The sequence below is a fragment of the Streptopelia decaocto genome (genome assembly GCF_964273445.1).
Source record: "Streptopelia decaocto genome assembly, chromosome: 3".
NCBI lineage: Eukaryota > Metazoa > Chordata > Aves > Columbiformes > Columbidae > Streptopelia > Streptopelia decaocto.
In genome coordinates, this window is record NC_138656.1 from 24,248,344 (window position 1) to 24,273,142 (window position 24,799).

At 39.9% G+C, this 24,799-nt stretch overlaps 1 protein-coding gene across 10 annotated transcripts in view; it reads right to left on the minus strand.

Moving 5' to 3' along the window:
* RPS6KC1 (ribosomal protein S6 kinase C1) overlaps nucleotides 1–24,799 on the minus strand; it is a 92,921-nt gene that overhangs the window by 3,957 nt on the left and 64,165 nt on the right. For 7 of the 10 annotated variants that reach the window (XM_082050011.1, XM_082050014.1, XM_082050015.1 and 4 more), the window contains 5 exons: nucleotides 16,233–17,810; nucleotides 15,872–15,961; nucleotides 8,312–8,440; nucleotides 3,437–3,519; nucleotides 2,635–2,730 (listed from right to left, as the gene is read on the minus strand). In XM_082050011.1, coding sequence (XP_081906137.1) covers nucleotides 2,635–2,730; nucleotides 3,437–3,519; nucleotides 8,312–8,440; nucleotides 15,872–15,961; nucleotides 16,233–17,810 — 1,976 coding nt within the window. Of the gene's footprint in view, nucleotides 1–2,634; nucleotides 2,731–3,436; nucleotides 3,520–8,311; nucleotides 8,441–15,871; nucleotides 15,962–16,232; nucleotides 17,811–24,799 lie in introns of those variants that run through there. The other 3 variants (XM_082050013.1, XR_014183805.1, XR_014183806.1) reach the window with 3 other exon arrangements.

Here is a 24,799-nt window from a genome sequence, read left to right on the forward strand (position 1 = left end):
GAAGCTGGCTAAATGAAGGTGTTTACAATGAAGTCACCTGCACTGGAAGCCACAGCAGGAGACAACATCCGACACAGTTTTCTGTATAGCTGAACATTGATCCTGGAGAGTTATTCTGTGGTGCTTTGACCTGCTTACCCTTGGCAGTGGGGGGAAGGAAAGTCACAATGACAAATTGCTATCCATGCCAAGAGAGCTTTCTTCCTTTTCCTGACAAGGTTTCCTCAACAATGAATGGCAGCTTCCTTGGATAGTCACACAACAAAAACGTGATTTACTAGCTCATATAACTGAACCTCCACCAGATAAGTCACCACCCGACACTAGAAGGCTTAACCTAACAGGCACTGGGGTGACTGTTCTCTGAACAGTTACGGTCTTGTAATGTACCTGCAAGTGGCAGAGACATATTTGCCACTTAAACCACAAGTGGCAAAAGAGCCACTCTTTAGCGCATTGAAATAAGCAATGCATTAGTCTGCAGCGAAGAACGATCCTACGCTGGCAGAGAGAAGTGGACTGGATGACTTCAGTTGTCTTCAGTTCTAGTTTTAATGGGAGGAATTCCCTTCGTCAAGTGCGGTTTTGCTTTCCCTTAGCCTTTTGACTCCCACAGCACCTGTGGGTGAGGGTAACAATACCATCTTAACAATATAAATGTAGATTATACAAAAATGAGATTTTTCTTTTCTTGCTTCCCTTTCTACCTTTGCCAGAAACACAAAGACACATGCTTTCACCTGCAGTGAATTCATGTCACTGAGTCAAAATAAGAGGCCCAAACGTCCAGTTCCATTTCCATTAATCACTTCACAGTAATGGCAAAGAAATCAATCTGTCACTGGGTCTATTGACTCACTGGATTTTCAAAATCTCTTTCCTTCGTTTTCTTCAAGAACTATACTTTCCACTCTGTTCTGTTCTAATCTACATCTAAGTGATTGCCATTATTTATGCACCTACTAGCAAGATACTCTTCACAGTATCACACAGTATCACAGTATGTTTGGGATTGGAAGGGACCTCAAAAGATCATCTAGTCCAATCCCCCTGCTGGAGCAGGAACACCTAGGTGAGGTCGCACAGGAACATGTCCAGGCGGGTTTTGAATGTCTCCAGAGAAGGAGACTCCACCACTTCCCTGGGCAGCCTGTTCCAGTGCTCTGTCACCCTTACTGAGAAGAAGTTTCTTCTCAAATTTAAGTGGAACCTCTTGTGTTCCAGCTTGATCCCATTACCCCTTGTCCTATCATTGTTTGCCACCGAGAAGAGCCTGGCTCCATCCCCATGGCACTCACCCTTTATATATTTATAAACATTAATAAGGTCCCCCCTTAGTCTCCTCTTCTCCAAACTAAAGAGCCCCAGCTCCCTCAGCCTTTCTTCATAAGGGAGATGCTCCACTCCCTTAATCATCTTGGTTGCCCTACGCTGGACCCTCTCCAGCAGTTCCCTGTCCTTCTTGAACTGAGGGGCCCAGAACTGGACACAATATTCCAGATGTGGTCTCACCAGGGCGGAGTAGAGGGGAAGGAGGACCTCTCTCGATCTACTAACCACCCCCCTTCTAATACACCCCAGGATGCCATTGGCCTTCCTGGCCACAAGGGCACAGTGCTGGCTCATGGTCATCCTGTTGTCCACCAGGACCCCCAGGTCCCTTTCCCCTACACTGCTCTCTAATATGTAATCTCCCAACCTATACTGGAACTTGGGGTTGTTCCTGCCCAGGTGCAGGACTCTACACTTGCCCTTGTTAAATTTCATTAGGTTATTCCCCGCCCAACTCTCCAGCCTGTCCAACAGCCAAACAACACTGTTCACATATATCACTTATTCTACTCAAGTGGAACAGGCCAGATTCAGCCTCTACTTCCTCAGTTAGGCCAAAATTAACCAGAAGGAGGAAGATACCATTACCTGAAATTCTAGACCCTGTACCACAAGTTTATGGTCTCAGTCATGACTACCTAAAGCTAAGAGTGAACTATAACCCGTAGTCAGTACTATTTCCATTAGTCTGAAAACTGTGTATCAGTCTGGAAGGTTGTCTATATTTTAAGGTTTCCCACTCTGTCTTTTGTTCAACATTCCAGTTATCTTCTTATTATAAGTGTCATTGTATTCACAATTTAAAGTACTTTTCTTAACAAATGGCATCCAGAAGGTTTCCTGGAGGACAGCTACGGATTTTCAAGGACAACAAGGCCAAAACTTCTAATCAGTGTGTTACAGGTTTCATAGTACTTAGAGCTATCTTGCCAAATATGCATCAATATTTTTGAGTTTAATTCAATCCATAACAAATGTTTTCATGAACATTTAGGAAAAAACTCCTAAAACAGTCATATATCACCAGCAGGTGTTTCCAAAGCACTGAGCATTGACCAAACTTTTTCTTTGAAGAAATGGCAAAGCTCTCTGGTTTTCTATAGACACCTGGCAGCAGAAGTTAAAGTTTCCAGATACCACAAGACAGCTGGGCAAAAATCACCAGCGCTGACAAAAGACCCATTCACGTTCCCACCAGCAGCTTTGTGTTTTTACATTTACTTCACCAGAACAACTTAGGCAGAGAAGTATTTGTCCAGCCTACACACATACCTATAGGAAACAAATTTTCCCCTCAATTACCTGCTGAATAAGTGATCTGGCCTCCTTTGATACATGGTCTGGTATACTCAAAGAAGTGTGAGTGTTTATTCCTGATGGATGGCACTCAACCAGAGGCTGGAGGGAAAAAAATAATAATTCAAAGGAGGCAGATACATTTATTAATTTAAAAATTGTACTGTTGGATTATCTCCTAGTTTACATTCAAAATAACACACACAGCTAAAATTTCAGTGCTTCCTCATATGAAGTACTGATTTTGGGAGGAATGTCTATGGGCACTGACGTCCCCCTGGGGACACAGTTTTAGAACATTGACATCTTAGTGCTTGTGCTGTACTGCTCAAATTTGAACGGTCTGGGAGTTTGCTAAACTTTGCTTTTCTTCATGCAGAACTGTCAACTAATCACCAGTTTGACTTGGCTGAGCACTCTTTGTCTCAAAATACTGAATTTATGTGTAACAGCAAGATATGGCTTCTACACTGTACCAGGAAATAATACTGAAACCATGAGGACAAATATTTCATAAATGTACAGAAGAAATGTAAGAGAACTCTGATTTCCCTGTGGTTAAGAGAGCAGCATGGTTTGAGGGTTTTTTTCACTCCTGAGTTTGATATGGCTTTATCAAGTTGCTCTGCTGAAGCTTGAGCATGTTTGGTTTCTCTGGTCCCCTACAGACCAAGCAAATTGAGGGCACTAAGCTCAGCAAAGTACATCTGACAAAGACAAGCAAGAAAATCGCAACTGGGCACACAACTTGTGAGAAACTAGTGGCCAAGATGCCAGTTTTATCAAGGAACTTGCCCCCCAGCCCTACCTTCCCGGTGAGGAGTTCAAAAAGAATGGCACCCAGGCTCCACCAGTCACAGGCTTCTGTCTCTTCTAGAATAGCGCCAACCTCTGAAGACAAGACATTTCAATTAATATTAAAAAGGTCAGTTACACCTTCAAAATTAACATATATTTACAAGGTGACTGTTAAATGCTGACAGAACATATACTAAATACCACAGAGCTTTCATTATGCCTGCAATTCAGTTAGCCCTTTAGCCACCTACAGATTGCATTGTTCAAACACAGCAACACTATACATTTCATGCATAATTTGCCTTTTCTGTGCATACATAGGCATTTTCAAGGCTTGTAAGCATTACAGTTAGGATTCTTCTATACCGGACTAAAACTGGATGGTGATACACAGTAAAGCAAAACATACTTAAGGAATTTCCCCTGGTCAGAAGAGCTGGACTGACCAGAGCAGCCTGACACATCCATAAAAGCAGCACAAGGGAGGTTCTAAAAGTCTACTGCGTCCCTAAGCTCTGTCTTAGAGGGCAGGATTATCCTTGTGGCTAATCCACACCCTTCACTGGGATCACCATATGGGGGGCTTTCCACAACAGCCTCTCTCCTCTGTTGGGAACCAGACATGGGTGCTGAACCTGCTTCACATCGCCTAACCGCAGCCAGCAACTGTGTATTGCTACTGCTCAGCCCAAACTGCACCGAGGTACAAAAAGTTGTTTTCCAAGGCACCCAGCCGGCACCCAACACTCTCTTATTCCTGTCCATGCACAAGAGACAGCGGAGAGGCGAGGTGGGAGGTACGGAGTCCCTGGCAATGCACATTCACATATGCAATAGCATGATGCACGCAGAAAACTTGGCCTTCACTGACTCAGGCTTTAAACTACAAAAATTATTAAATACAAACACACCACGCTGTCTGCTCTAAAACAGGCAGAAAAATGGATTGCAGTGAAGATGAAATCTTCATTTTGACTGTCAAAAAAATGCAGAAGCTGCACTAAAATAGCTTTGGTGGCAAAAGCCACACCAGCTTCCCAGCAGAGGACAACAATTAGCATATAGTCACATAGCCGTGGCTGTGAAAAACATTGTGGCATGCCTGAAAAAATCTTGCTCATCACTTTATGGAGCTGAGCATGAGCGTGGCCAAGGAGAAGTAGAGATGAGTGACACTGCAGGGTCAAGGGAAGGAAGGTGGCAGCCCCAGGCTGCCCCAGATGCAGAGATGCACTGAGATGCTGAGCAGGGGACACCTCATAGGACCAGGCCAAGGGTGCTGCTGCAAGAGCAACAAGGAAAGATGGGTCAGATGTTGTATCTTGAGGTAGGACATCCTTCACATTGAAAAGTTTGTTAGAGTTAATGGCGTTTGAACGCCCAATACATCACTATAAGGGCAACACACATTAGAATTTATTCCATTCCTTACAGATTAATACTTCTACCAGTATGGGGAAACTTTTACAAAGATATAATGGCAGCCACATGAGGAACCACATCAGCATAATTACATGTATTTTTCAAATGTTTTAAGATCCCAGGCAAGCATCCAGAGGAAGTTGAAATTAAAGTAAACTCAGAGAATTTGTGTAAAAATCAAAACCCGTTCTTAGAACTTAATTTTATGTCTCTTCAGAAAGGAAGAACCTTTTAGGTAACTGCCCTTTAAAACAGAAAAGCAAAACAAACAAAACAAACAAACCTCAGGCCTTTCCACATGAACCAGCTGGCGAAAGGTTTTCATAGCATCTCTCAGTGAAACCTACTGAATGGAAATGCCTTTGCAGTCTGACTGTGATTTGTTAGCGCTGTGTGTTCCAATTATGTACATTCAATAACCACATAATATGAATGGAAAGTAAAATCTAAAATCAACTACTTTAGGCTTCTTTAGAGCAGAGTTTTCCTTCCCACATGGCTTTAATCCTGTGGATATTGTAGACTAAGAGAGCTTTCTTCCAAATAAGTGAAGATTTTTATTTTTAAATTCTACATTTTTTCCAGAAAAAGGATAATAAAGGCAAGAGTTGATTAGGATTGATTACTACATTCTCAGTTCCTATACTACCATTAACTTCTCTGTATTGACACATCTTAAATTTTAGAATAATGCCACAAAAGGAGATAATCCACCCTTCCACAAAGACATTCAGTCGGGATGAGCCTCTTGAATTACAGCCCAATAGAAAAAAAATATTCTAAAGGTGAAAAAACAAAACAAAACAAAACAAACAAACAAACAAAAAAACATCATTCTGAGCACAGGGAAAATAAATATTACAAAAATTCACTTCCGACTTTTGGTATTATTTCCTTTTATTTTGGCAATCACAGATGCTGATCCAGTTCTTTGAAGTTTCAGACTTTCACAGCATCACACACTGTTCATTATGGGAAGCTGATGTAACCTTACTTCATTGATGAAGAATATGGACACAGAGCCGAAAGAGCCAAAAAGTAAACTAGAGTCCACTTCTCCAAAAACCAACACTTTCAATATATGCCAAGTCAAAACAAACGTCATTGCAGATCTCTTGCAAGAGCAGCTCTAAACTCTTCTATCCACTTTTGACCACGACCAAAAGGACACAAGTGGGATAAAATGAGAACAGTCAACACAGATTATGACCTGGGCTGAAGGGCCCTGGCTGGGTTCTCGGGCACAAGGCAGAAACTGCAGGACAAGTCATCTGAACCAACACAGAACTGAAAATGGAAAACTCAGCTGAGGGGAAAATCCGAGTATCCTTTTTTTCAAAAACTAAATTTTAGCTCAAATTTTCTGCTGTTCTCTAATGTCTGCTTTCCTGCTGTTTTCCCTAGGTCCCAAAGTTTCTTTACTTTGGATTAAAATAAATGTTTTCCTAAAGACCCCAAAACAAACGAACCAAACAACAACAACAGAAAAGCCCACCATATCTTCAACACTACAAATAAACATGTGTTGTTTACATTCCCTTACTTCGAACAGGTCACATTACTTCTGATGCAATTCGCTGATCATAATAAGTTCAGGATATCACATCAATATTACTGCATTTTATCTTGACTACACATCATGGGAAAATTTAGAAACTATAGATTATGAAGTGCTTTCAAGTGATACAGAGTAGCCAGCTAATGTAATATACCACATAAGGCATATGCATTTTTTTAAAGCCCTAATATTGCAATAAATCTGAACTACAATATCTGCCTGCACTAAGAAAACATTTTCATCTCAATCCATCAGCAAAGTAATTTAGACAATAAATGGTAGCGACCCATAAGCTTAAGTGAATAACATGGGGATATTTGTGCCAATTCTTTTACTTCATGAACCTTGAAATCAAGGACCTTATTCACATTTGTACAAACACAAACATATGCACCCACGTGCACAGTGCTGTTGTTGGGCTAGCAGTACAAAACTGGCAGAAAAAAAAATAATAGCATTTTCAAATACAAAGCCCTTTTAAATAGGATAAATTTTAAAAGTGGGGTGAAAAAAAATATTGCCAGCTCTTCCAACTTTACTGCAACTTCATTCAAAGGGGGAGCTTTCGCTTCCTTCTCCCTTCCTGATGCACGCTCATACATCACATAGCACCAGGTAGGACATGCCAGCAGCATCCACTCAGGTAAATGAAGGGAAGGAGATTTGCAAAATGCTGTCAGGTCCAGATCGAGACTGATGGTCCAGGTAAACACCTTCGCTACCCAGCACTGTCTTTCCAGAGCAGCTGGCTGAACTGAAAGGCCATTTCTTTCTGGCTTCCATACTTATCTCAATATTTGCATTACACACAGTAACACCTTACTTCCTCAGAAGGGATACGTAGCTGACAACGCTCTGTATTTTTGAGCAGAAGCACCAGTTCTAAAGCAGAAAAGCAGGACTTCACCTCTTCTGAACACACATCCTCGATAAAGTTATTAACCATAACACCGAGGCTGGTTTTCTCATTTTTTCTTCAGAACCTTAAGACATAGCCTTCACGTTGAAGGATTTCAAAGGCTTTTACTAACACACCTCAAACATTTTCTCCCAAATACAGTTTGCTCCAGGGCTCACAATAAGACCTCCCAACCCACACACAGAAACACTAGTGAACGTAACAGAAGCCAAGCTTAAAGGTGGGCTTGGGCATTCACTGTACAACTTAGAATCACAGAATCATTTCAGTTGGAAGAGACCCTCCAGCCATAACCTAACCCTAGCACTAAATCATGTCCCTAGGAACCTCATCTAAATGCCTTTTAAACCCCTCCAGGGGTGGTGACTCCACCACTGCCCTGGGCAGCCTGTTCCAATGCCTGACAACCCTTCCCATAAAGAGTTTTTTCCTAATATCCAATCTAAACCTCCCCTGACACAACTTGAGCCCATTTCCTCTTGTCCTATCACTTGCTACTTGGGAGAAGTGACCAACCCCCTCCATGCTACACCCTCCTTTCAGGTAGTTGCAGACAGCGATAAGTTCTCCCCTCAGCCTCCTTTTCTCCAGGCTGAACAGCCCCAGCTCCCTCAGCCACTCCTCACCAGACTTGTGCTCCAGACCCCTCACCAGCCTCATCACTCTCCTGTGAACTCTTTCTAGTACCTCTATGTCCTTCATATGATGAGGCCAGACTGCTCGTGAATCATCAGAACAAAAACTCACCCAAAACTTTGTAGCATAAACTGTAACACTGAAACAAACCCCATGCATCTGAATTAGGAATGAGACCATAAATCAGCTCACAAGAAAACAGGCTGTAGGTGGAAGTACTGCTTATTCAAACACCTAAGCGTCAGGAAAGGCTTCGTGTTGAGGTGATTTTCACAGAATTAAGAAGGGAACCACTTGACTCTTGGTGGATTGACAAACATTTCAAAAGCAGAATCGTCCTCTTCCCTTACCCCGTGTTTCAAGCAGAAACAGCAGACCTTCCATTATCATTTCTGCATTGGTAAGAAAATAAGGAGATCCATCTGAACCACCATCAGGTGTCTGGAACCATTCAGGAAGAAATGGACTTGTCCAACATCCTGAAAACACCAGACACAATGTTTTCCTCTTCTGTGGCCATTAACATAAACAGTATTGCAGCAAAAACAAACAAACAAACAAAACCAAACCACCAAAAAAAAAAAAAAAACCAAACCCCACACCACATTAGAGTCGCTTCAGAAATTCTATTTACCTTACACTCATTTAATTTTAAAGGCTTACTATTTTATCATATTTTAATATCTATATATGTAAAGAAGCATTTGCAGAGAACCAAGTAAAATGAGTCCAAGCTAATTTACTCTAGGCAGACTCAGTCAGCCATGATATCGTAAGATACAGTCACTAAATAACAGATCACACAAGCAATCTGGCCATAATGCTTTGCCTAAAAGGCTTTAGCAATTTATAAAACACAGTATTGAACCATGTATGGTTAAGTATAAAAAGTTTATCATGGTCTTTAAACAATAAAGTAGTGAAGCAAGTCCAATGAACCTCTGCTAAGATCAAATGGAGTATGAAAATAGGAAGTTTCATCTTAAAGGTATTAAAAACATATGAGCATCTATGTTCCTCTTTGGAAGAAATTTCCTCATGTCACTAAAAGAAAAAGAATTAATAGAGGGAACTGTGTTCTTTCTTCCCTTTAGGAGCCCAAAATGGAATTAAAACTTCCTCTAAAATGATCAGGTGCCAAAGGAGACAAAGAAACTTTTTACTGCTCTGTCATCAAAACAAAGCAAACACTAATTAACCTTTCAGCCAGCTCCTTTTATTTTCAACAGGCACCTTCTATACTATCTTCAAGTTTCAGTCCCATCCGTAATAATAATAATTAAAAAAAGTAAAAAAGAAAGTAAATAAAATACAAAAACAATCACACCACACAGGTAAATTACAGTTTCTTAAATAGTTATTAAATGGCTTTTATGCCAGCCAGACTAAAACACCAGATTTTTACAAATCGACAGCTTCAGTACATCTTACTGCTTATTCTACTAAAAGGTCTATCAAAAACCACAAGAACACGTACTTCACCTGAAACATGGAGTGTTCTTACAACAAGCCCAAGTGCCAAACCACATCAGATTCTTTTCAGAAAATACCTGATCCTCTCCCAAACCTCTGCGTTCAATTACCTACTCCACGTTCATGACATCTCACTCTTCTGGGAGCAGTCAGTCGTCATTGTTTTCTGTGGGGCACTCAGGTGCCTTTGGAAAGCTCTACTGTTGCTGTACAGTTGTTACTCCCAGCTTCCCAATAATCAGTACTTTTTTCCTGCAGTGTTATTCACAAAAGCTACATATTTTTTTCTTGTTAATGTTTAGCCCTGTTTCATATTGCCAGGGCTTTCCAAATCAATCCAGCTGGTCCTTCTGTCTTTGCTGCTCAAAGCTCATTCACCTGCCCTGTTTTCTATTTTCCTTTTCACGATTATCCCAAGACATTACTGTCACACAAAAAGCCAGGACAGAGTCAGAGGAAAAATCTAGGAAGTCCAGTCTTACACTATAACCAGGAGACCAGCCCACCCCTCGACACCTCTCAGGGTCAATGGCACTTTAATCTACCACAGTTATTTTTGCTTCTTAAACAACCTACTCAAATTAAATTACTATAATACAGAACAGCAGATTTAATGAGTGCCTGCAAATTCTTACTGAAAAACACATGCACAAATAATATGCAGGTTTTCCAGCATCAAATACCTATTTGGTAAACAGAGGGAGAGCATTTTTTCCTTATTCAGTAAATAAAAATTACAGCATACAGGCTAATAATAGCAACCTCGCAATTTTTTGTTTTCATGCCATATGTTTTAGGTTATCAGCTGCACTCCACATCTGTATTTTCAATTGTCTAAGACCAGGAATGACATCTTCATTTGCAAGTATGAAAATCAGGCTGCACACTGAAACATTTTGGTCTTTTGCAGGACAAAATTATTTACCCACAAAGCCTTTTTTTTTTGCTTAGGTTTTGCATCGTGTACAATTAGTAGCAGGTTAGTTAAAACTAAATATACCATATATTTCTGTGCAGGTTTCTGTGAAGGCTGGTTTTTGTAAATAAGGTTTCATTATAGCACCCTGGTTATGAAAGCAGTAAGAATAATATGATAAATTACTGATGGCCAGTTTCCTACTTAAATTTTCTACGAAGCTAAGCTCCCTTTGGCTTTATGATCTCAACATGAAAATCACCAGTTTTTAGTAAATACAGTTGGGTGAAAACTCATTGTTCGGACAAGAAAGAAAAAAGGTTCCAAAGGCAGCCCCACTGTGAAATCTCGTCCTCCGAAAACACTACAGGGATGTGACAGAACACATCCCCGCTGCTGGAACGAGAACTCTGAGAGTGTAAATAAAGCATTTCATTCACACATTGTATTTACACAAGGTGTTAGACCAGCAAGCCGCTTCTACAACATGACACTTCACGGGTTAGATCACAAAAGTACCTAAAAGATTTCTCTTTATGAGTAAATCTTCAACTTAATCTGTTTTAGTTGAAAATAGTCTTGACTAGGCTGTAGACAATTTTGTTTCTCTCATAGGTATTAAGCATACTACGACAGCACTTTTTTGAAAAGTTACTCGTTTGGTTTTAAAAATCATGACCATCAAGAATGGAACATAATTATTACTCCATTTAAAAGGTAACAACTCTTTATATTTAAGATCACAAAGTTGGCAAAACCGATACTTAAATAACAGAAGGTGATCATTTGCATTTCAAAATTCATCTATCTTGTTTTTCCCTCAATTAGACCAAAACATGTTGATTCACAGGTTTGTGTGTGTGTTTCTTTCTTTTTTAAACTTATTTATAGAGCAGAATAATGGCCCCCCTGCTAGGCTGGCATTTGCTCAAGTTTCTGTCCATGTAAACTGAATCTGTTACTGGAATTTTCCCCCCTTCAGAATACCAAGGCACATTAACCAAGAGATAAAGAGATACATTGCTGATACTATCAGCCACCAGGCAGGTGGATAACACGAGGGGCTTTCTGTTAGTTTTTGTGGGGTTTTTTGGACAAATAAGTGATAAGAGTTCTCAGGGGGCATGGAGAGCAAAGGGCTGTTTAAACAGAAGTGAATCATTCTCATCCGATCCACTATAAACTTTATATTCAGACATCAGCTGCTTACACTTTAAAACATTCAGAAAACAAAATTACTACAAAGAGCAGGAAAGTTAAAGAAAAACAAAAAAACGCAAACACATAAACCTCATGTTTGTCACCTTAACCATATTAATGCAGCAAAAATTCTCAGTTAAAGTGCATAATTTCTTCTTTAAAAGCAAATAGGTTATTCTTGGCCAAAAGCCCCACAGTTTGACTTGAAGTGGTGTTGAGTTTATAGGGGATGATTTATAATCCATCATTTCCCTTGTGGGTTAGAGAAACAACATTTGACTTATCATAGGTGAACAGCAAAGATTTAGTTTGGCCATTAATCAAAGTATAGCACGGGTGCTACTTTTAAGCATCTGCAGATAGCTTTGTTGTTGCTGTAGTTGGTTCAGCACAAACTTTTTTTTTTTTTAAATTGAGTAGAACTATGCAGGAGTAAAGAGAGTTACCCAGCTTTATCAACAGATTCAACAGCACTACAACACACCACGGCTCCGAGCTTGAGAGCACAATTCTCGATATGTAAATCGTTACAAATAAACCGCATCTTCCGTCTCCAGCTCTTCTGTGAAGTCAGGCGAACGAGAGGCAGCAAGTGCAGCCGCAAAATCCATTAATGGTACAATGCCACCTGCCGTCAAAAGCGCAGAAGTGCCGCTTCTTGCAACAGATCCAGCCCTGCTTTTAATTTATGCACGATATAAAGTCACGATTGCTATTCCACACAAAATTAATTATATTGCTAGCACGGAACAGTATGCAGCATTTTAAGCCCTCTCTTCCCTCATCTTTTTTACACTTCTTCACTTATAATGTTTGCATTTGTTCTAGTCTTTTATACATACATTGCATTCTACATTTGCAGCCACGTTGCCTCTCTGCTTTTTGTAGGATAACAAGAGTGGGGCGAGTCCTTGCTGTTCACCACAGCAAGGGTCTAATCACTGTTTCTCTACCAAAACTACCCTTGTTTTGCTTTAATACAAGGTCACAACCCGGGGCACTGAAAGCCCCAAACACAAAATCCTAGATCCTGAAAGCAAGCTCCACATAGTTGGACCTCTGCTCTCCCCTGGGTCTGAAAAGCTCCAACATTAATACATTATTATCCCTCACTCCTCTAGGAATTAGATTCTGATATATAAATTGTGAAATTTAGATTCCATATTTTCCTTGAACTAATAAAGCACCTTAAAATTTAAATATGTCATTACGCACTTCACTTCTAAGCACTTTATAACTTGTGCTGTAAAACAGTTAACACCAGAAATCTTGTTGATTAAAAAGATAAAATAATTTCAAATACATTTTTATGTCTTTCACATAACTCTGCAATATGATTTCCCACAATTTTAAATTGAAGATATCCTGCAATCTGTTTAACTTGCACATTCACCTTCTCCTTTTTCTGCCTACAAAATTTGCTCCTCAAAAACCAGTGCAGAAACAGAACTGCATCCCAGGACTCATCACCTGTTCTCAATCTCCAACACCAAAGCCTAAAAGGCAATGCTTTGATAAAGATACCTTCCCTTTCTTGGATAATTTTGAGTGCAAATAACAAAACACTGAACACTTCTAATAACAAAACACTGAAATCACGTAACATGGAAGTTACTGTATCCAAATCCTCTTCTATGCTGAATTCCGATGAAAACACACACCGAGCTAAACACATGGAAACAAAATTGTACCAGCCAAGTTTACTGCACCCTTCAATCAGGAGAGAAAAGGAGAGGGAAGGCTGAGTACCCAGGGGAAGGCAACAGCACACAGTACTGGCAACACCAGGAAAATTCAGAACAAGATAAAGACTCGCTTTGAGTCACTTTATTCAGTCACTGTATCGTAGCATAAGAAATCAAAAGACCTGATTCAATTTTGGAAAGATCACTTGTTCAACTCTGCAAAACTGTAGCCGTTCTTTCAGCAGGAAAAAAGCAAGCTGTGAAGAACAGTTACGATCAGTTTTGAAAAGCAACTTAAAAATAATTATTTAAAAAGAATAATAACTTAAAAAAAACACAAAGTTGCCAATTTCTCTTAGTGTACTGAAGCGCAACTATAATTTCAAAATCCTTATTCCAAGAAGCAGTTTGTAGAGCAATGCTATCACGCTAAAGGGGAGACATGTTCCAGGGACACGGTAAACTCCTTACAATTAAAAATGATCATCCAAATAAGTTTCGGGGTTTTTTGTTTTGGTTTGGTTTTACTTTTTGTTGTTGTTGGATTTGTTTTGGTTTGGGGTTTTTTGTTTGTTTGTTTTCCCCCTAACATCAGAGCCTAAAGAAAGCCCACTAACATGACTATTTTTTTAAACACCGATCAAAAGTTCTAGAGCAAGGTTTACCAGCAGCAGTAGCCCTAAGAAAGCTGCTTTGGACTCAGCTATACACCATTACTGAAAGTACAGGTTTTAAATCATTGCACAGAATAGCATGGCACTTAGCTCCAAAATATATTTTGTACTGCTAACTTATACCAAGTGTTACTCTCCTATGCAAAAATTAGCATGAAATAGCTATACTAAGAGTAGACTTTGCACAGAGAACATTAAGATCAAGAAACATGAAAGGTAGGAATCACAGAGCAGCATCAATTCAGCCATCTCACATATATCTAATATTTGCATTTGCAAATGTTCATCTTGTAGCTCACCAGTCACAGACACAGAAAGCAAACAGCAGCTCAGGGTAGGGCAGAGAGGGCGGAGAGGCGAGAGCAACTTAACCAAGGAAAGCCCAGGTGGACACCGTACCTGTGCTGCGAGGTGGAAATAATGATGGCACGGAAAACTTTATTCTTGCATTTGGGGACTTTTAAATATTATTTAAACCACTCCCTAAACACTTAATTACTGCAGGAGTTAGCTGGTTGGGGCTTAGGGGGCAAAAAAAGCCTCTCTTTGGATCCTCATTAAAATATGGAAAAATTAAGCTTTGACTTTCACAGCTCATTAATGGTGACAGGGTGGGAAAAGGCTGCGCTTCCATCTTTGCTACTGCCCGGCTGGGAGAGCTTTGTGCGAGGCCGGGTGAGGGAGGCAGGAGAACGCCGCTCTCTAACACGGTGGGATGGCAACCAGGACACGGTTCTGATTTCACAACCACAAGAATTGCTGGGATTCTCAAATGCAGGGATGCCCCAATTTTCTTGTTCAATTAAAGTGGGGCGAGGCTAGAATGAAGGTGTTGAGTTTGCTTTGACAGATAAAAATAATTTCTTCCCTGTTTCTCTGTCATACCTGCCATTTCCCCTTTGAACTTGCACCTGGACAGCAAAGATTTTTATTTACTATTTATCTCAAGATGCTGGCATTCAAATTTTCATTGAGATTCTACCACCCTTTTGTCACAGAGATCAGTTCCTTACTTTATTTCAGTCAGGGGACTAAGGCACACTTTGACATCAGGTGTTTATTTGTCTTCCATTGCTGATAACTCTTATTCTTTAGCTGCATTTTTGAGCATATTTGCTCAAGCCTGAGGACTACCTGCACGCCAGGCTGCAATGCCTAGCCAGACCATGCGCTCATCAGAGAGAGTACGTTGGCATTTCGAATTCAGAATAAAAAAAGAAAAACTGATAATCTGAATAGCCTCCCAGTACTCATTCAACTCTAAAACTAGTTTTCTTAAGCTAGCTATGAAATTTTTAAAACATGAAGTTATAAGACACCTGACTTTTGGCTGTCACTACCATTTGACCACTATATTAGCAGAAAATAAATTGGAAAAAGGAAAAGAGGGAGGGCTCGGTTTCAAGTGCCATCCTTGCTATAAAAACCCAAGAGATATTGATTTTATCACCCTCGTGACTGATGAAAGCAGTTCTAAGAAAAGAGCTCTCTAAACTATTTCAAAGCCCACTGTTGCTCATCAAAAATGTCAGTGGCATCTCTGAGCCTATTAGGGTTGTATTTTTCAAACTGCTATGTTGTTTTTTTTCCCCATGTTCTTTGCATCTTTTTGTATTTTTAAGACTCTCAGCGTCATCTTTTCAGCCTGCCCTTTCCCTTATTTGCTCTCTTCACTTATCAGAATGTATTCACACACAGCAAATAACTGCAAGAAAACAAAACATTCCTTAAATTTGCTTAAACAAGACATTCAATAAAATTACGCTTTATGAAAACGATCTAACAACCACCACCACGGCTAAGCAATAAAGCAGTTATGAACCCTCTAGCTTTTTAAGACATTCAAGAAAAAGAAAATTCAGACATTGCATGATCTCGAGCTCTATGCTATAGAGGCTCCGTGAGAAAGCGAAAGCTGCTCATCTACTTTCCAAGTGAAACATTGTAGGTGATTGCTCTAACCTGGGGCACAGTACATCCTCTCTATGGCATCGTTGTCACAGGAATCTTCAACCTCCCTCCACCTGCTAAAATACGTTAGCTGAATGTGTCCTAAAAACAAAACGACAGGAGAAATCAAAACATTTTTCCCTTCCATTTTCTGCAGAAGTGAACTGTAATTACTCCTTTTGTAGCTAAAAACAGTATCATTAAGAATAATGGCATCATTAAGTACTAGAAGCTATTACTGGGGGTGAATTTGCTGCACTGATAATGAAGCTCTAGACAGGAAATGAAGATACTAATTACAAGATAAAACGCCTACTCAGTTAATTGGAAGCAACAGCGAATAAAAAGAAATGCATTTGCAAAAGTTCCTGACCTCTATCATTCAATAAGATGTTGTTTGGGTTCAAATCGCGGCACACAATTCCTTCTCTATGTAAAGCATCAAGGGCTACAACCATTTCAGCTGCCCATCTTTGAATGCAATCCTCTGGGATATAAAACCTGGAGGTTACCGCTAATCTTTCGTCGAGGTCCTGAAAAATTTGATGTATTTCCTTCTCCCCTGCTACTGCTATTTTGTCTTCCCTCTTTGGTGCTGTCTTTTTACTTTCAGCTGCTGATAACACAGATGGGTCTGTTCCCTCTTTCCCAAAGTCTTCCGTTTGATCGGAAAATAGCAAGACTGCTTCGTTTCTTAACACGTCTCCGTCCAAGCTAACATCTTGAGCACCTGAAAGCTGGCTGGAAACAAGCAAACTTTCTTCTTTGCTGGCCACATTTAAGGAGCAGTCTCCAAGCCCTTGAAACAGGGTGCCATCCTCTGAACTACCTACCTCTTGCTCAGAGGTAAAGAGGGTGCCAAGAGCTCCCTGAGGGACACCGCTTTGTCCATGTGCTGCCTCGTGAGAAGAATCTCCCACTTCCCGTGCCACATCATCTAGCTCTTGATCAAATGCTTTGCATGGTTCTGCAGAATTATTTAATTGTAAGACATCAGGCTTTTCTAATAACTTTACTTCCAACATGTCCCTATCAGTTTTTGTAAACTTTGTTGGCCTTGACATTGCTGCCTCTTCTGTTTCATCAGACATACCAGGTAAGTTTATCAGGAGATCAGGCCTTCCTTCATCAACACTATTTACATCATCCAAAGCAGCATCCCTAAAGGAGATAACTGGCACAGAGTCATTTGAACCCCTGCTTACAGTGTCATGAGCTCTCACACCCATTTTGGTCTCTAGGGCATCCAAGCTTCTGTCATGATCTGGGACAGAAAATAACGGCTTCAAAGGTTCTGATTTCAGGTTATATAATTTTTCTCCAAAATCAAGCCCCAGGAGCTCACTAGTGCTATCTTTGCTGTCTATCCTGAAGAGTTCCATGGGGCTGTTCTTGGATTTAGTTAATGAGTCCAATATCCTAGTAGGACTAGCTATTTCCGACTCGGTGTCATCAATGAAAAGCTTTCGTTCCTGAGATGCCACCTGAGAGGTGAAGCTGTCACTGCCAACGACGCTGCACTTCTGTAAGCAACTTCTCTCTTTGGTATTCAGACCTTCACTCTCCAGTTTAACCACCGGTTCCTCATTTAGAGACCCAGAATCAATTTTTTCTTGCCCGTATTCATTGCATAATGTTAAATAACTAGTAGTGCACTCTTCTTCGGAGCTGGATCCTGAGTCCAACCACTTTGAACTCTCTTGGCCATCTTCCTGGTTGCTGCTGTCATCCTGAGAGCTTGGCGTGAGGCTGCTCTTCAGTGGGACCACCTTCAGCATGCTCTCCCCATAGCTGTCTTGGGAATCAGCGCTGCTGCCCATTTCTTTAGGACTAGGTGTCGGCTGCTCCAGGTAAATTTTAGTTGAACTGGACGTTCTCCGTTCAGGAATTTCAAAGCTCTCTTCAGGACTTCTGTTTAAGAACTTACTGACATAAGACCACAGTTTTCCTCCTGCAAGAAAAGAGAGAGGAAATAAATAAATAAATCTCTCAATTTCACACAAAACAGAATTGGTTTCATTATTAAACAGAAAAATGCCCTCCTTGTCACAATACACCACCTCCTCGTGTCCACAGAGCAAGTTGGATCTACTGCCTCAGGAGGAAATAATTACAGGGATCACAACTTCCTTTTCAAGCAGATTTATATTAATACATAAATATTTAAAGAGTCACATCTGAGATTAAGCTTTAAAAAAAAAAAAAACTTCAGTAAAGTCTCATTTCAGAGTCCGTCTCAAGTTGCATGGTGGTGACTACTCTCCATCTGCTGTCTCAAAAGAAAGCAAAAACCCAGGAAGATCAAATGGTTTAGTGCCCATCACTAGTTCTGCCTGTACGAATACTTCTGTATCACAGCTCCAAGTTCACAAGCAACATTAAGGGACACAGACTTAAAACTAATTACCAAGTTCGGTAAGGGGAAGGGAATTACCTCATTAGCAGGATACTTTAAGGATTTGTTTCTCTCTTTGCAAAGAATGGATTTTTTTGTTAGATATGGATGTATTTCTGTAACTTCAGAACTCAACAAAGTTTCTTATGCCTTGCTGCAGTACACAAAGATTTATCAATACTCTAAGTTAACTGGCAAACCAGTTCCTTCACATCAAAGACTCTAAACACGTTACATCTCCAAAAGTAATACTTAAAATTAAGAAATACAAGACAGGACTCTGTGTTTCCAAATGCTGCATATATAAAGAAGTTTACGGATAACAAAACATCATTTGCAGAAGATCAAGAAGCTACTGCATCTCTTGCATGTGCCAAAGAATTTGGCTGAAAGCTAGAAAGCCACCTTTGATAACTTATGGAAAAATGCAAAGTCAAGACCTTTCAACTTAAAAGGCTGTACAGAAATTCTGGAAAATGCAGGAGTTCTAACAAAATCTTTGTGTAAGAAAAAAATAAGTATCCAGCCCACTGGGCATCCGCAAGTTTTGACTTTCGTTGTCTTTTTTTACTTACTTGGGTAAAACAGGGTTTTCTGTTTTTCCAAATACAGTCTTTAATAGTTATTTTTAAACACTTTCCAGATCAGGCAAAACTCCCTTAAAAAGTACAACAAAAGAAGGAAGTATTTTTTCATTACCTAGGAACAGGTTTTATATATTCCCAGGTATTTCAAAAATAACTTCTCAAAGGCAGAAAAACCTTCATACTTTTAAAATGAATTTGAATAATATAATGTGGAGTTTTCTTGCCCTCCATCCCCCTGGCTAAGACAAGACTTATTTTTGAAGGGGAAAAAAAAAAATCTCACTGGTTGTGGTGAAACTAAGTATATTAAAAATATTCAGAGGGAATTCTAACAGCTTGAGTCCAATGGTAAAAATGACAATTTAGATCCTTTAATCCACATGCTTTCTGCCATAAGCTACAAACAAACTTAGGCAGGTCAGAGTGACCCTCACCACCTTCTAGAAGATGATGAGGAAGGATGCCGAGTAAATGAAAAGAACACTCACAGAGAAGGGAACAGGAACTTCTATACTGACCTCTGTATTGCATAAGCACTTCACATACTTGCCCAAAGATGCATTCAAAACACCTACACACAGTATCAAGCCACTGTCGCTGCCTGCAGAGCAGCAGGCCTCAGCCTAGAAACTTAGTCCGAGCCTGCCTGGACCAGTGCAACCAGTCACCCCATGCCAGTGCGACCAAGGGCCCTGGTCCTCCCGAGAGTGCCCAAAAAGCAGGACTCCTGCCTCCAAGACAGGCACTGGGTCCAGGCTCTTTACAATTAAGCCACTTGCCTTAAATACGAGCTATACATCTGCTCAGCAGGGCAAGGGCAGAGCCAGAGCACCCCCATGGCTTCCGAGCCCTGCAGCTGGCATAGGAATTCAGAATTACTGGGTTTAAACTGATTCGGTAAAAATAAAAGTTCCGGATGCCACAATCACCTTTCTTATTGTTGTTGTTCTAATTTTACGCTTACATTTACGCTTTAATTTTACGCTTTACATTTAGCCATGCTTTTGATATGGAATGGCTGGAAAAGGAAAATAGCAGAAAACTGAATGAGAGAATATACATATTTTTGCATATGTGTGACTTCCTTCTCTTTCTCACGCTTTCATCCATGACAAAAGATGCAACAAAAAAAGTTAAATTTTACCTCGAGATTCCAATGGAACAATTAATTTTATTAGAAATTTCAATTAAATTATTTTAAGAACAGTGCTTGCAAAATAACTTTGCTGAGTTTATTAACTAGGCATGGAATTATTCAGGGTCATTTCAAAACAAACAATAAAATCTTATTTGACAACCATGCCACTACTGCATTTAATAAAACGCAAAGTCTCCCCATCCTACCTGCATTAGATTAATTAGTACAAGCAAGTGCTAAATATTTCCATCGTCATATTACTAGTGTTTATTACCTCAGTACTTTTTATTAAATAAGTTGCTCATTAACAATTACTTGGGCTCAGAAATCACAGTAGAAATCACAACTTACTGCAACTCCAATGTAGAGTTAAATGCAAGTAAAAACCAAAAAAATATTTTTATTGTGCCCAAATATGATTACACACAAATATTTCAAAACTGGCCTCCTGGTCAAGTGGAAATACGTAAATAAATGCTATTCAATAATTGTGTTCTATAGTGAAAAACAACAATTTTGTTCCTTTTTGAAAATGTCCAATCTAGGGTCAAACAAGAGTGATATTTGTATCTGGGTATATAATTATGCCTTTATGAATGACATACTAATAATCTTTCCCCTTCTCCCCATGTGTTGTGTAAGATCAAGAAAACCCATTAGCAAGCAATATTAATATACTATCAGGAATCTACAAAAACTAAAATTACAGAAATCAATCCAAACAAGTATGCTTCAATCATTGTCACATAGTCTAACGTACTAAATAACTATAAAAGCTACCATTTTAAGCTAAAGTTTATTAGTGTTTAATACAATTTCAGAAGTACGACATTAACATAACTAATTATTAAGATTGCTCTCTTCTACCATGAATTGACTCTACAACCAGTCTAGCTCACTCTTTCTGGTTTTATTAGCCCATGAACGTCACCAAGCTCTACATTCTCTGCAGGTATTCAATGTAAAATTACTTATTAGATGTGCCCTACTTAACCACATTTCCAGCACTCTAGAGATTATACCTCTGCTTCAAGTGGCAGAATCTAAAAAGTTAGTGTCCAAAACAATCAACAGGAAATCTCAGCATAAAGTGGCCAAGTGATGAAGCTGGCTAGGAATCTTGTTAGGTCCATAAATTTTTTATATTCTTTCAAACATTTCTGCAGTTTTTGTTATTAACAGCACTTGATGCAGGAACATTAAAGAGAACAAGATGTAGAGGCTACACAGCACATATCATAGGATAAAAGAAAACCTAACAGGTCAGCAAATTTAGTCTTCTAACCATGTTGTTGTTCTAGCTGACAAGAAAAATTCCTGACCTGTTGGATTTTTCCTAACCCAGTTTGCAGACACTTACCATTTCAGCTTCACATCCTGCAAGACTGGCTGACTAAGGGGACATATTCCAAAATAAATCCACGGCTTTTGCTAGCTTGGCCCATGAGTTTACTCTGCAGGATGATATAAGCCAATCCCTGCAGAACCGGAATGCAGCTAAGAATGCGGTAATTGCTGGTTTTAGGAAAGCCCAAACAAAGTCAAACTGAACAATTCGGGCTTCCAAATAATTGTGATAGGACAGGGAAGAAAAAACAGTACTGAAAGACGTCTGCTTGAACTATTATCCAAAACCTGGTCCAGCTCTCTACATCACTGCATAAGAATTTATTATGGCCAGAAGTACCAATTGTAATCACACACCTCGTGTGAATTAATATTCTTCCTTACTGGAAAAAGAACAACCTTATGGTTTTATTAGAATCACTGTCCCCCTTTTCAATAAAGACATGGCTACTAGTAAACTTCATTATGTTAATATACAATGACTACATAAAACTATGCTTGAGGAGTTTCTAAGTTGAAAGGAAACCAGACACATCGGCACTACCATGATAACACAATAATAATGTTTCACAGCATCCCAGTGGCAGCCACAGTGGGGCTGCAGCACTCATGTGAATTGGAAGCCAATCTCCAACCTAATCTCTAACATGACAGTAGTTACAAACACCAGAGTCTAGTACCTACGGCTGCTTCCACCGCTGCTGGTGAATCTCCGCTACAAAGTTTGCTGGTTTAAGGCAAAGCTCCCGCTTCCCGATGCACTTTGAGCAAAAGCTATTATTTCAAAGCAGCCTCCTGAAAAAGTCACTTGCCAAAAACCATATCACCTTTCTTACATTTCCCGATTGCTGTCAAATATTTACAGCTAGTTCTATCTCCCTTCCTAATGAAAATCCCCAGCTTTGCAAGCAGGAACGCTACCGTGTTGTCTATCAATTCCTGTGTGCAGCAAGCCTCTTCAGCATGAAGTTTCTTGAGTGCTCTCCAGATTGATAGGAACTCCAGCTTGTTTATGCTTAAAGAGATTTGACAGCTTCTAACAGCCACTTAAACTTTGATGTCCCATGGAAGCCCCCCAGCCTATTTTTGAAGCATCTGCTTCTAAAATTTCTGGAGTTAGTAGTGCCAAGAAGCAAGGCCTTATTAACATCACATTGGCTCTCTACCACACTAGAATTTGCCAAGTGCTTTCCAACAAAGCTACAAGATAACTTTATGGCCTTTGGTGTTTCTGAGACACCCTTGAAGCCTCTAACTGTGGCCTTGAGAAAAGCCTGTAAGAGAACACAAGACCTCACTCATGAATTCTGAACATGTCATGACACCATGATTTACCAAAAGAAAAAAAGAGAAAATGTCTTCATCTTGAGCAAGAGTCTGTGGTCAAGCTTGCAGAATTCCATACAAAACTCAATAGTGCTGCACTTAGTAATACAGTTAAAATCTACTACAAACAGGAAATAGTAAGCTTCTTAGCAAATACATAATGTCTATACATAACATTAAAACTTCCCCTGAATATGCTACAATTCAAGCCATTGCCAAATTAAATTAATATTTTACCCTTGAACTTCCCAATGGTGTAGCTAACACACCTAACACAATAAATCACCATCACTTACAAATTTGACTGGTAGAATCTTCTTTTCTCTTGGAATGGAACTACTTGGAATATGAATGTTAAGAGCATTCATAAAGTCATGGAATAAAATTTCAGAGACTATGACTTTAAAAGTACTGTCCTAGAAACTTTTATCCTTTTCCAAAATTAACTGCAAGCACCTTCTTTATTTATATTTGGTCTGAGACAGAGGAAATTTTAAGATATCTTTAACTACAGGGATTCCTGATATTATCCTTGTAAATTAAAGGATGAGTGCTACTAACATATGACTGATGCAATCAAGACCATCAGCAGTGGGAAGAGCAAGACTACTCCCTGCATATAATACAGTATAACTTTAGCCCTATTTTTATTCGTGATTTATTCATTTAGAGGTAGAAAATGAAGCCTTTCCCCTGAATCACTTTCCACTTTCCAGCATGAGTCTCTTAGGAAAAGCTGAGATGCATAGGCTATGCAGTCCTAGAAGCAACACAAAATTATTGCCCCAGTTAGGAATTTGAGAGCAGGCCCTACACCTGTAATATGCTTTTTATAGGCATCCTCTGGAAATTTACTCATTAATTTGTACACCAGCTATCCCTGTTTAGAACAGAATATGCCACACCTTTTCCTCTCCCCTTGCCTGTTTCATACCCAGAAACTAAGTTCATGAAAGCAGGGGCTATCCTTAAAGAAATTAACTTTGATAATTCCATGAGAATCAGGAAAAGTCCTTATAGCACATAATCATTTTTGAGTGGTTTGCAAACAAGGAGAGAGGTGAATCCATTTCCAAACCACTTGCTGCTTTATCAGAAAATAAAGGAAAACCCTGCGAAGTTTATAACTTACAAAGTGTCGAAGTCAAGTGAACCCATGTATTATCTATCAGCAACAACAGCCCTCACCCACACCGAAATCCCCTCTGGTCCCTGCAGGCCTCCTCGTCCTGCTCAGCACAGCCTGCCAGTCCCTCATCCCCTCTGCAGTGCTCCCCAGCTCTTCCCATGCTCCCTACTCCCTGCTCCCCTTCAGAGCTCTCCCTGTAGAAAGCACTTGTATTTTGTCAGCACCTCCTCTCCCAGCTTCTCCTCAAAATAACTGCTCTCCCTCCCATGTGTCCTACTTGCCTGGCTTTGACCCACAGCTGGGAGAAAGGCAACATAAGCTGTGGCTGCCTCCAAGTATGTGTTTGCTGCACAGCCAGACAAAACGAGGATGCTTGACAGACAGCACCTTCAGGGTTGGCAGATAAAATTGGTGTGGAGTGCTGCACAAGGCTGTGTGTTGCACAAACCTGATTTAGAAGGCACTTAGTAAATTAAAAATCCTTCTACCATAGAACTCGAAACATGTTACAGCCAGTGTTGGTAAGAGCAAGACATGCAGGCCAAGCACATTTCACTGTATTTGTGACCATGTCAAAGGTGACCAGGAGAGAGTTGTTCCTTTTTAAGAACAACACCCCATCTTTCCCAAATGTTAATGCAAAATTTCTGTCGTTGAATGACAGAGCTCTGATCGTACAATGTCTCCATACTTCTCATACTTCTCCCTTCCAGGAGATCATCTTTGTCAACTCATCACATTAAGCCTTCCTTAAAATTTTTGATTACTCCTTCTAAATTCCACTACTTCCTCACCCAGTATTACATTTATCTGGAAAGGTAATGTTCTTCCTGAAAAGAAGAGGAATGCTGTAGGTCTTCAGAAATTGCAGGAATACTAGGAACAGGGGGTTTAAAATATTATATTATCCCATCTCTAATCCTTTGATTATGCTAGCCTTAAGGGCAGTTGGTATCTGACAAGGGTTGTGGGCAGTTTGTTGTTTTGGTTTTTTTTTCTTCGGGGATTTGTTTAGTTG